Source organism: Antedon mediterranea, chromosome 3 (assembly GCF_964355755.1).
Source record: "Antedon mediterranea chromosome 3, ecAntMedi1.1, whole genome shotgun sequence".
Taxonomy (NCBI): Eukaryota; Metazoa; Echinodermata; class Crinoidea; order Comatulida; family Antedonidae; genus Antedon; species Antedon mediterranea.
Genome location: NC_092672.1, coordinates 31,361,029 through 31,374,271, shown reverse-complemented (window position 1 = coordinate 31,374,271; position 13,243 = coordinate 31,361,029). Strand labels below are relative to the sequence as shown.

The window sequence follows — 13,243 nt, the reverse complement described above, 5'->3', positions numbered from 1 at the left end:
GAAATCTTTTGGAACGAAACGAACAAAACAGACTTATTGATTACTTTGAATTATATTATTATATATAGGTTTAGAATTAAGTATTATTATCTATTTACAAGGCCGTTTGTGGTGTGTACTGTAAGGGTGTTTCTATTTTGTTCTTATGCTATAGTAAAACCAAGGCTGAAATTTAAATAACTCATCAACAAATACATTTATTGAATTTATTCTCATTGAAATAGATTCAAGTCCAAGGACTTTTACCCCAAGTTCTAGATGTTCAAATAGCATCCCACGATACCCAATTAACCTTGCATTAATATAATCCTCTTGAAAGGTATATTAAAGTAAAGACGCACATACTTTATAGTTGATTAATATAGATATTAGATGCTAACGATTTCATTAGAAATAGTCGACGCAAGATGGAGACTATTGGGTCACATACTTAGACAAGACCCATGTACACCAGCCAACACAGCAATAAGCTATTATTTCAGCAACACTACCAATATAAAATTTCGAGGAAGACCGAGAACCACCCTACCAATAACTCTCAGCAACGACCTACTCACCCTTTATAAGCATAATACAGACATTAAGTATCCCGGACAATTGAAAACCAAGAAAGACATGAAACAACTTAAAGAACTAGCCAATGAAAGATGAGACTGGAAGAAACTAGTAAAAGAGATTTACGGAGCAGCCCAAGCGGAAATGTCGCCAGACTTTTCAGCGGAAAGGCAGTAATAAAAATAAATTAGATTTTATATATTTAATGTTTATGATTTTTTAAAATCATTAATAGACATAAAGGAGCTTTCAGCCTGTTTCTCTCTCTTTCCTCGCTAAATTTTGAAAAATTAGTGGCTGTAGCTTGGTTCAGGATTCAATCCTGACCTAAGGGCCAGCGTTGTAACTCATGACTCCTTAAACTGCACTCCCTAAGCCTCAAATTAGAATTAGATTATAAGCACAAAAAATTATAAAATAGTTCTGTAATTGATGAATTACTCGCAATTGGATGCGTATCAAAAAATTACAATGCAATTAAAATTTATATGTTCATGAGCACTTCATTTTACAATTATTAGTCGCCTCGACTGCCTCTATTGAAAATCCTGGATCCTTCCCTAAAATCATTAATTCTATTTTAAATATATCTCATGATTTCTGATAGTAGTCACCTGTAAATGGATTAATAACGTCACGTTTTAGCCCTGAGAAATTACTGGTATTGTATCAACAAAAACATTCTTAAAAACTATGGCACAATACAACAACGGTTGCTTGAATTGAAACATTAACTGTTGATGTAACATAGTTTTAATGTCATTTAATGTTTAAAACCACAGACAAGCTTTTAATATTGGTTACATAAAACAGGGTTATATTTCCAAACTATCGCAATATTTGCATATAGAATTCAACTTTAAAGAAGGCGTTGAATAAGCTGATTGTTTGCGGTTATAAACCCCGAAGGCTAGTCGCTAAACAAACCATGACTTCTTTGTTGATTTTACACAGAAATACAAGTAACTCCTCGCTGGTTTATTTATTAGTCATAAACTAACTAGCCCATATGTATCACCATTGGCGTGATTAGATGCGTGATTAGATCATAATCAAATCGAGGTCTTACTGTGCTAAACTAAACATGAAAACGAATCAATTTAAAGTAGGACCGTTTAATGATAAAGTAATCTAAGATTAGTGTTTATTTTAAGGCCATTTTTCACAACTTCTTTGATTAAACTTTTGTGATGATCTTCGCCTTGAGATATGATTTGAATAAATTATGTAAGTTATTATAGATTAATCTTATTTATTTGTAATGCGCTGGACCAGATAGATATTTAACATAGATATAAAGTTGAATTAAATGTACTATTTTATTAAATTAAGTTAACCGGTTCTGGGACAGAATTTTTTTGATACATACTCTACTAAGAATGCTTGATATTTGTTTGCAGGAAGTTCAAGATGTTTTGCCCAATTTGAGAAAATGTTGTTTCCTGCTGTTCATTCATAAAAGTTTACTTATATTTGAACTTTTGCTTCTCTTTCAGGTTGAATTAAATTTTTTTGAATTTATAACGAAAATGCAAAGTAGCAGGCTAGACGAACAGAGGTGCTCAATGCCTCTTTTAGCACCTGGGGTAAGTTTTTATTTTTGAGGAACCATTTACTAATTGTAATACAATTATGATCATAAACTCGACATTTCCAGACTCAGTCAACCGGAAACTCTCCAGACTTTTCTTGAGGTCCAAAGTTTTTTTTACCATTAAAAATACATTTAGGAATACCTAGCATTTCAGAAATGCTGACATACAACCAGCTTGAGGGTGTCCGGTATTGGGAGCGTTGACTGAATACCTATATTGATTTGCTAACTCTAAGAAAGCATAAAAAGCCTATTTTCAACAGATACCTTCACTCACACATGTTCAACATTCTTATACATACTGACTCTATCAAAGCATAGAACAGTGTCATAATGGTTATGAGTGCTCACTGGCTAAACACCAGATCCCCAGAGCATGAGCAGCTCCCATGCAACTACCCAGTATAAGAAGTGCTAAACCAGGGGCCTTTGCCCCATACATTATGCCACTGACATAGAATAAAAGGCTGGTAATATTCAATTCAACACAACATAATATTAGAACGTGTTAATACATTGTCTTGTCTCAGAAGTATATACTGGCTTTATTAAAAAATTGAAAATTAAAAGCTTCAAATACCGTACTCAATAACAAATAACTTAACACATGTTAATACATTGTCGAATAGTTAATAAAACACGAATTATTTTTATATTTTACATTCAAAAGTACAGCTAAACTAACACACTTACCAGATGTCCGGAAAGTGCACCAACTTCTGATCTAATTTTTTTCCATGAATAATTGCTTTACATAAAGCGTACATCATTATATCAACGCCTATAACATAACAAAAATAATGCGCACAAAAGACTATTAAGAGTTATTTATTTTAAAATTTGATTAAATCTTCTGGCTGGAGTATTATGAACTTTTTTATTGAATATGAATTTCTTTTTAATAAGCGTTGTGGAAACAAAGAAATCGGTTAGATGATATGGTCGAAAACTTTGGGGATTTTTTTACAAAGGCAATATGAACTGATATTATCTTTCTAAGATGCCGCAAGAAAGCTTTGGTCATATTCAAAATTAATTGTATTAGATTGGGTTAAAAAAATAATGCATTTTCTTTGATGAGATCGTTATGTGTATTTTAGTACATTGACTGGACAATAAGCTTTTCCAAAACAATTTATGAATTTGTGAATCACCACGAATTATATATACACAACGTTGAAAACATGAACTACAAGTTGTTGTATGCAAATTATAAAATGTAAAATATCAGAATAATACTAAATCAGATAAAAAATAACACAAAACCTTATCAACGTTCGATCGAAATTTTAGATTCATGCGTAAAATCAGTCCAATTGTTCATAAGTCAGTTTAATTTTATGGAATTATTCCTGAAGTATCAACTTACATACAGCACTTGCCTATCATTAGTTGCTGGAAGACAAACAATGAAAATATAACAGTCTTTGTTTTGTTTTTTTCTCTCAAGAGTACAAACATATCCTATCCATATTATTATTGTTAAGTTGTATTGATTTGTGGTATAAGTTGAGAGGTTTTTTGGAATCTATTGTGTGGACGCTATTCCGTAGTTCTAAGATTACATAATTTGTTAGAAAATTGACAAACAATGAAAAATAGTTGATGATGTTTCATGTAGTGTGTGTATTTTACTTTATGTCAATTGAAAGGATAATTTGGTTTCATATAATATCCCTCCTTTCCACCCCCACCCCCTCCACCTCCTAAAAAAAATGCTATACCATACCACAAAGAAAATTGTTTTATATATTTAAATTTTTTGTAAATTTGTTTTTTAAAATTCAAATTAAGTAATCTTTTGATATTTATTAGTTGGTGTAAATAATTATAAAGATTATTTCATCTATGAACAAATATTAACTGTTGATGTCTACTACCGCTACCATGCATCTAATTAGTTATTTTGAGTAAACACACTCTCTCTGAACTTTACAAGTCTGTTTGCTGTAGCTGGCTAAAGCCCTTTTGATGATCCATACGATAAAGAATTTCTGCCAAGTCTTCGGTTTTATCTGATGCAGATAAAAACAACAATAAAACATGTGTTTGCTTTAGAACACGTAATGAAGAACAATGTATTTGTATGCATTCTTTGGAGTTGACGTAAATCTTTGCTTTAGTAATTTGAACTAATTGAAGATTTACCCTCCTGTTGATATCGATGATTGAGATTTTTTAAATACATGATGTTCTTTCCTAGATGTTATAGATTTTTTTTATTCCACTACTAAAACCTCCTATTAAGGAGACATTTTCCCTTGAAAAAGAATGATAAGAAACTTAGTTTTTAATACAACTGCTTTAAGGGACATTTTCTTTTGATACAAACAAGGGACAATATAGGTTTAATGTTATGCTCAATCCCTATACAGCTGACATCCCTATTAAGGGGTCACTTTACTGTTATATATTATACATTAAACAAGGGAAATATATGTTTTAATAATTTACGATACAACATCACAAGCTATAATAATATAGAAACCTGTTTCCAAGGGACATCCAATTGGATATATGTTTAAACTGTATGGCCAACCCCTATTCAATAAAGACACGTGTCATATTTTGTTGGCAGATATTAAGATGCATTGCGTTTTTTGTAATTGACCCTAGCACTTTATTATAGGATGCTATGTTAAGTAAAGTACATGCCATTATTCTTAACCTTCTTTGTATATGGGGCAAAATAGTTCTCATTTATAATTATGATAATACAGTAATACTGGGAGTAATACAAAGGTTATACTACTGATCTGACCGAATTTTTTTTTTGGAAGATGTACTTTTAAGTACTTTTTAACTTTCTTCTCTTAATTTTTGGCTCCTGCTCCATTTTTACTGTCGTCTGCTGCATTCACTGTCATAGTCTGTTCATTTTTTACTGTCGTCTGCTACATTAATTTAAGGGGTTTCTTCTTAAAATTTTTAGTCAGGTTGTCTGTAATTTTAAATTATTTGCACATATAAACTACTTAAAAATTACCATAATATACCACAAATGACAACAGGCACTATAATTACCATCTTTTAAGAAATTTGTCTATTGCATTGTGCGCAACTCGTGTTACAATTCCACAAATTATCATTCTTTACCAAGACAGTAACCTTAAATTGCTGGGTATCAAAATATTGGCAAATTGTTATTCTTTCTACGCAACAGGAAAAGATTTTCTACAAGAAACAAAAGTAAACCTTTAATATTGTAAACATTGCCAGAGACAGCTGGAGTTGAACAGTTGAAAAAACAATCGTGAATAATTCATGCAGAAGGAACTGTTCGCATGGCTCATTGTTCTAGCAATTAGTCGCCGTTCAAGAAAGATGCGTTCACATTTTGTATTGTAAACTTAAATCTGCAAGATGTGTGTGCTTATCGTGTATGGCTCGTTAGTCTTCATGCAGTTACTATTGAACTGGACGTAAAATTTTGATTCTACTGTGCCATTGTTAAAGAGTTCAATCCAGGGGTAGTAATCATATTTTGATAGTTTTAAAATCATACAAATACTATTAATTCAACGTTATTTGTTCATGAAGGCTGGGATAAAGATAGATGATTCACTTGGCTTTACTCTAAGAACTTGTTTGTAGTTAAAACTGAAATTAACAATTGCTGAATATGATAAATTTCAAATTTAGGATTTCACTAAAACAATGCTTATTATTCTAACACAATCCAAAGATCAATCAAAATCATTCTATGTAATTCTATAGACTTACTTATTATTCACTAAAAACAAATTATGGTCTAAAGGAATCCTGGCTCAATCCATCAAGCACAAGCTTGATCATCTCCTATGATCCTAGCTTTTGATCTAAGAATGTAAAAAAACAATAACAATTGTGTAATTTCTCATACATTTTCAGTACATTTTCATTCCCAGTGATTAGAGATAGATTACTGTATTAAATACAATTTGTTTCTGATGGGAATAAACCTCTGATCTCCACCTGGGGATGCTACAACAAGATCACATAACCTGTGAAAGAATCAATAACAAAGCAAAATACAATATTGGAATTAAAAGCAACTGTCAATTTGATTTCTAAGTGTTAAAATACAATAATAATTAAATTCTATCATTGGTTTCTATTGTGACTAGTTTTTATGATTAATCTAGAGGTCGTAGGTTCGAATCCAATCCGATAACAACAGCTGTATTGTTACTACACTATTACTACTTATATAGAACATCTACTTTCCAATCAGGTATTATCACATAGCTTTATGATCAATATATGTGTATTTTTAAGCCTGGCAATACAAATATAGCTTCATATACAGAGGTGGGAAGAGGGTTGGTGCCAACCTTCTCTATAAACACTTGCGGCAATAAAGATATGAACACTTTAATGTATAAACGAATATAATATCAACCGACACAATATATAATGTAACACGAACAAACTAACTCTATATGTAAACAATGTCCCTCGATAGGGCGCAAGGTGGCGCACAGTAACAACGATAACTCACGAGGATGTGAGTGATGGCGTTGTCTATAGACCACCATCTCCCCCTCCCCCTCCCCACTATAAACTCCTCCCCATAGAGCCATGTTCATTAACTGTAAAATATGAGTCAGCCTTTGTTTAAAGATAATTGTCATGACTTATAAAGTGATTTGAACCAAGGTCAACCATTTTTAAAATTGTGTAACTACTTATAATGCTATTATTTTATTATTAGTAACATGAATAAACCATTATAAAAATCATAACCAGAAAATGAATGTATAATAAAAATAATAATTTTCTCATAATAATCACATTATAATAATGTACTAATTATCTAATAGTACATATTTTGAAATATTTTGTGTACTAATGAACATGTTAATTTAGTATGATTAGGTTGTGTGCATACTTTTTATGATTGTAAAAATCTTCACTCAACCATTGAACACGTTTTCAAACAAACGACAAATTAGGTGTTCAGAATAATTTTTACTGCTAATTGTCATCGTACAATAAACATGATGTTTTAATATCAATGATGCACGCTTCGTTATAAGGCTCCTAAAAACTTTGATAGCTTCAAGAGAAATTTTAATTCGTTGAGAAATTAAACAAGAATTCTGTCTCCCAAAGCTAATTTGTATTTGATAGTGCGACTCCGATACCATCAAATATAATCATGGCTGTTTTTTGCCTCACGTTGGCTCCACTAGCTATAGCTGGCGGTACTTTGTAAGACCAAAGCAGCATGGGTCTAAGCTTTCGATTGTCTGCTTTCATTAGGGCGGAAAGATCTTAATTACCTCATCAAAATTGGTGATGTATTGTACACATGTTTTGCCAATTGGCTTTGATACTACCTGTCTATTTATTATTCTTGTTGTGGCCAGTTTGTGATTCTTATTGATGACTGTTTACAGAAGCAATGGGTTTTTTTTCCATTGAATCTGACTCTTTCTTTTGTAGCCATTCCTTGTGTTTTAGAAAAGAAATGTTTTCGTTTTTATATATTAACTGGCCTTTTTGCAACTATAGTGTTTTTGGTTTTGTTTTGGTTCGGAGAATGTTCATTTATTTATTTTGTGGAGGAGGGGGATTTCTTATCTGGCTTCTTTTTTTTTGTCCAGTTTGTGTTTTGGAGAAGTTAATTTTTTTTTCTTTCAGCCAGTAAAGAAGCAATGTTTTCCCCCATTAAATCTGGCTACTTTAGCCAGTATGTTTACACTATAGATGTAATGTGTCGTCATTGTTTTTGATACATTCTGCATTCATTTTTGTGATTTATGTTTGTTAAGACGGTGATGGTGTGAAGATTAGGTTATTCTGTCATCTTAGTTAGCGTAATGTGTCAAGATAAAGATAAACCATGTTATTAATTGTAGAGATATGACATTAATATCCTAGCAACTTCTTTCAAGTATAACCCCACCCCCTAATTTTCCCTAAATTGTTTAACTAGGCCCCTGGGACTATGGTCAGATGATTTGTTATACCTGGTCATATACTGTAATATTTTTACTATTTTGGCCCTGATGGCTGTCCATATTTCGTAAAACTGTAATATACTTAGGTTCTTATTGTCTACAACAAATATGTTTTAAATTCCTACTGTAATGTACCGTACAAAAAACAATTTCTTCGTAAAATGTCTCTTCTCTGGCTTTGAATATTAACAATCCTTCAATTTGGAACTCACATAATTGTTATTGTTTGCAATATTTAAGTAATTACTCAGTGGAAAATTAAGTTCTTGTTAAAAAATTTGTTGTGGAGTAATTGAAGCAGATCAAATCTATCAAAGTCTTTGTTTATCTATTTTAAGAATGTAATGCTATGATTATAGGTACTGTAAGGTTTATTTTAAAATGGTTAGAAATTTAAAATATTTGCATATGTCTTTGTCGTAGGATTAAGCTAAATAATACGGCTCTCATTAAATCCACCCCATGTCTCTCTTTATACCAGAAGAATGGATAATTGTCTATCAAAATTAAAAAATTATTATATTGTTCACTGCGTACTCTTTCACAATGTGTTATCGCAATGGTATTTTTATGACTAAAGCGCGTTTCTTCAATGAAAGAAAAAAATTCTACCCTTGAGGAGGTTGATGTAGAAAATAATATATTATGGTTGTACTATGCAATATTAAACTGAATTGGAATTAGTATATACGGTAATAATCAGTTTATAAAGAACAAAAATTAATTTTGAAATTTTGTGTTTGTTTTGTAGATTCCAAGTCCAGGACCAAACTCTCCAAAGAGAACAAGGTCACAAACACGAAGGTCAAATACAGAGAAAATACAAGAGGTAGGTTTTATTAAGTTATAATCACACACATTGTATTTATTATTTTCTTATTGTCATTATCATTATCGTAATTATTAACATTAGCATTACCATCATAATCAACGTTACTGTACTATTTCATCAAAGGTATTATCACCAAAATCACTATTATCACCATAATCACTATTATCACCATAATCACTATTATCACCATAATCACTATTATCACCATAATCACTATTATCACCATAATCACTATTATCACCATAATCACTATTATCACCATAATCACTATTATCACCATAATCACTATTATCACCATAATCACTATTATCACCATAATCACTATTATCACCATAATCACTATTATCACCATAATCACTATTATCACCATAATCACTATTATCACCATAATCACTATTATCACCAAAATCATTATTATGAACATCATTATCATTTTGATATAATAATCATATTCATTATTATCAAAATCATGTTCATATTATATATTGTCAGTATCATCATCTCAGTCGTCCAAGTAGAGGGAGTAGTACACTACGCAAAATACAACCATAAATTACATTCAACATTTAATTGCTTTTGTATGTCTCGGCAGGTTTTGAAAACATCAACGGAAAAAGAGAGCGAACCGCCATCAATTATCCAACCGCAAGATGGTGGATACTGGATTGACGGTATCCATGACGATTCCCCAAAGAGTCAGGAGATTAAACAAAAAACAGAACACTTAACGTCGGAGAATAAACTTGAATTTGACGACACGGCTAAAATGTACAGAAGATGTTTTCTTGGCAAGGTTAGTCAAGAATGACATAATACGTTATTAAATTTTACATTTTTATAAATGGTGGACGTGACGGATGGCTGTCACGTAGATGTGTTTTATTGTTGGACTAATAATTCTATTTATAACTACTGTACAGTCAAACAGGTATGCCCAGCTTAAACACAAAATTAGTACAGTATAACCCTTCTTTCAAATTCAAAATTCAAATTCAAAAAACTTTTATTGTCCTACATACACAGTATATACAATTGGAAATGTGTCATTTCATACACTACATACATAACAATTATACAATTATATAGAGTTATACGGTACATCATTCACAATACTTGTTACAACAAAAATATAAAAGAGCACACGTAACTTAAACTAAAACTTAATGTATTGTGTTGAGGCATAGAGATATTATATCTCTATGGTTGAGGAAAGACTAGGAGAGACAACCCCTATTAAAGAGACAATTTCCCATAGAACGAACGTGGCATTGTATGTTTTAACACTTAAAGCATGCAAACACCTATTATAGGGACACCCTATAAGGTGACACTTTGTTTGGTCCTGAAGATGTCCCCTCAATAGCGGTTCTATACTGTATTACTATTAGGTGGTACAGTATTCCTGAGGTCTGAAGATGTCCCCTCAATAGCGGTTCTATACTGTATTAGGAGGTATTCCTGAGGTCTGAAGATGTCCCCTCAATAGCGGTTCTATACTGTATTAGGAGGTATTCCTGAGGTCTGAAGATGTCCCCTCAATAGCGGTTCTATACTGTATTAGGAGGTATTCCTGAGGTCTGAAGATGTCCCCTCAATAGCGGTTCTATACTGTATTAGGAGGTATTCCTGAGGTCTGAAGATGTCCCCTCAATAGCGGTTCTATACTGTATTAGGAGGTATTCCTGAGGTCTGAAGATGTCCCCTCAATAGCGGTTCTATACTGTATTAGGAGGTATTCCTGAGGTCTGAAGATGTCCCCTCAATAGCGGTTTTATACTGTATTAGGAGGTATTCCTGAGGTCTAAAGATGTCCCCTCAATAGCGGTTCTATACTGTATTAGGAGGTATTCTTGAGGTCTAAAGATGTCCCCTCAATAGCGGTTCTATACTGTATTAGGAGGTATTCCTGAGGTCTGAAGATGTCCCCTCAATAGCGGTTCTATACTGTATTAGGAGGTATTTCTGAGGTCTGAAGATGTCCCCTCAATAGCGGTTCTATACTGTATTAGGAGGTATTCCTGAGGTCTGAAGATGTCCCCTCAATAGCGGTTTTATACTGTATTAGGAGGTATTCCTGAGGTCTGAAGATGTCCCCTCAATAGCGGTTCTATACTGTATTAGGAGGTATTCCTGAGGTCTGAAGATGTCCCCTCAATAGCGGTTCTATACTGTATTAGGAGGTATTCCTGAGGTCTGAAGATGTCCCCTCAATAGCGGTTCTATACTGTATTAGGAGGTATTCCTGAGGTCTGAAGATGTCCCCTCAATAGCGGTTCTATACTGTATTAGGAGGTATTCCTGAGGTCTGAAGATGTCCCCTCAATAGCGGTTTTATACTGTATTAGGAGGTATTCCTGAGGTCTGAAGGTGTCCCCTCAATAGCGGTTCTATACTGTATTAGGAGGTATTCCTGAGGTCTGAAGATGTCCCCTCAATAGCGGTTCTATACTGTATTAGGAGGTATTCCTGAGGTCTGAAGATGTCCCCTCAATAGCGGTTCTATACTGTATTAGGAGGTATTCCTGAGGTCTGAAGATGTCCCCTCAATAGCGGTTCTATACTGTATTAGGAGGTATTCCTGAGGTCTGAAGATGTCCCCTCAATAGCAGTTCTATACTGTATTAGGAGGTATTCCTGAGGTCTGAAGATGTCCCCTCAATAGCGGTTTTATACTGTATTAGGAGGTATTCCTGAGGTCTGAAGATGTCCCCTCAATAGCGGTTTTATACTGTATTAGGAGGTATTCCTGAGGTCTGAAGATGTCCCCTCAATAGCGGTTCTATACTGTATTAGGAGGTATTCCTGAGGTCTGAAGATGTCCCCTCAATAGCGGTTCTATACTGTATTAGGAGGTATTCCTGAGGTCTGAAGATGTCCCCTCAATAGCGGTTCTATACTGTATTAGGAGGTATTCCTGAGGTCTGAAGATGTCCCCTCAATAGCGGTTCTATACTGTATTAGGAGGTATTCCTGAGGTATGAAGATGTCCCCTCAATAGCGGTTCTATACTGTATTAGGAGGTATTCCTGAGGTCTGAAGATGTCCCCTCAATAGCGGTTCTATACTGTATTAGGAGGTATTCCTGAGGTCTGAAGATGTCCCCTCAATAGCGGTTCTATACTGTATTAGGAGGTATTCCTGAGGTATGAAGATGTCCCCTCAATAGCGGTTCTATACTGTATTAGGAGGTATTCCTGAGGTCTGAAGATGTCCCCTCAATAGCGGTTCTATACTGTATTACTATTAGGTGGTACAGTGTTCCTGAGGTCTGAAGATGTCCCCTCAATAGCGGTTCTATACTGTATTAGGAGGTATTCCTGAGGTCTGAAGATGTCCCCTCAATAGCGGTTCTATACTGTATTACTATTAGGTGGTACAGTATTCCTGAGGTCCAAAAGGTGTAAATATACCATAATAAGCATTTTGCATAATTATACAAGGGTTAGGGTGTGAGAGGGGATGAGGGAGGTGTGGAAAGTGGAAGGGTTAGGGTGTGAGAGGGGATGAGGGAGGTGTGGAAAGTGGAAGGGTTAGGGTGTGAGAGGGGATGAGGGAGGTGTGGAAAGTGGAAGGGTTAGGGTGTGAGAGGGGATGAGGGAGGTGTGGGAAGTGGAAGGGTTAGGGTGTGAGAGGGGATGAGGGAGGTGTGGAAAGTGGAAGGGTTAGGGTGTGAGAGGGGATGAGGGAGGTGTGGAAAGTGGAAGGGTTAGGGTGTGAGAGGGGATGAGGGAGGTGTGGAAAGTGGAAGGGTTAGGGTGTGAGAGGGGATGAGGGAGGTGTGGGAAGTGGAAGGGTTAGGGTGTGAGAGGGGATGAGGGAGGTGTGGAAAGTGGAAGGGTTAGGGTGTGAGAGGGGATGAGGGAGGTGTGGGAAGTGGAAGGGTTAGGGTGTGAGAGGGGATGAGGGAGGTGTGGAAAGTGGAAGGGTTAGGGTGTGAGAGGGGATGAGGGAGGTGTGGAAAGTGGAAGGGTTAGGGTGTGAGAGGGGATGAGGGAGGTGTGGGAAGTGGAAGGGTTAGGGTGTGAGAGGGGATGAGGGAGGTGTGGAAAGTGGAAGGGTTAGGGTGTGAGAGGGGATGAGGGAGGTGTGGGAAGTGGAAGGGTTAGGGTGTGAGAGGGGATGAGGGAGGTGTGGAAAGTGGAAGGGTTAGGGTGTGAGAGGGGATGAGGGAGGTGTGGGAAGTGGAAGGAAGGGGATTGACCTTTATGTCAATGGTTACATATTAATATTTGTAATAAACACTGGATTTATCCTAGTTATGGTATATAGAATAATAAAGGTTAGGTTCATTTTTAAAAATATAACCGTCAAATAAAA

At 34.7% G+C, this 13,243-nt stretch overlaps 1 protein-coding gene across 3 annotated transcripts in view; it reads left to right on the top strand.

The window, feature by feature from the left end:
• Positions 1-13,243, top strand: part of LOC140045211 (uncharacterized) — a 147,617-nt gene that overhangs the window by 121,571 nt on the left and 12,803 nt on the right. For all 3 annotated transcript variants that reach the window (XM_072090026.1, XM_072090025.1, XM_072090028.1), the window contains 3 exons: positions 2,052-2,141; positions 8,846-8,923; positions 9,519-9,719. In XM_072090026.1, the coding sequence (XP_071946127.1) occupies positions 2,052-2,141; positions 8,846-8,923; positions 9,519-9,719 (369 nt within the window). The remainder of the gene's footprint in view (positions 1-2,051; positions 2,142-8,845; positions 8,924-9,518; positions 9,720-13,243) is intronic.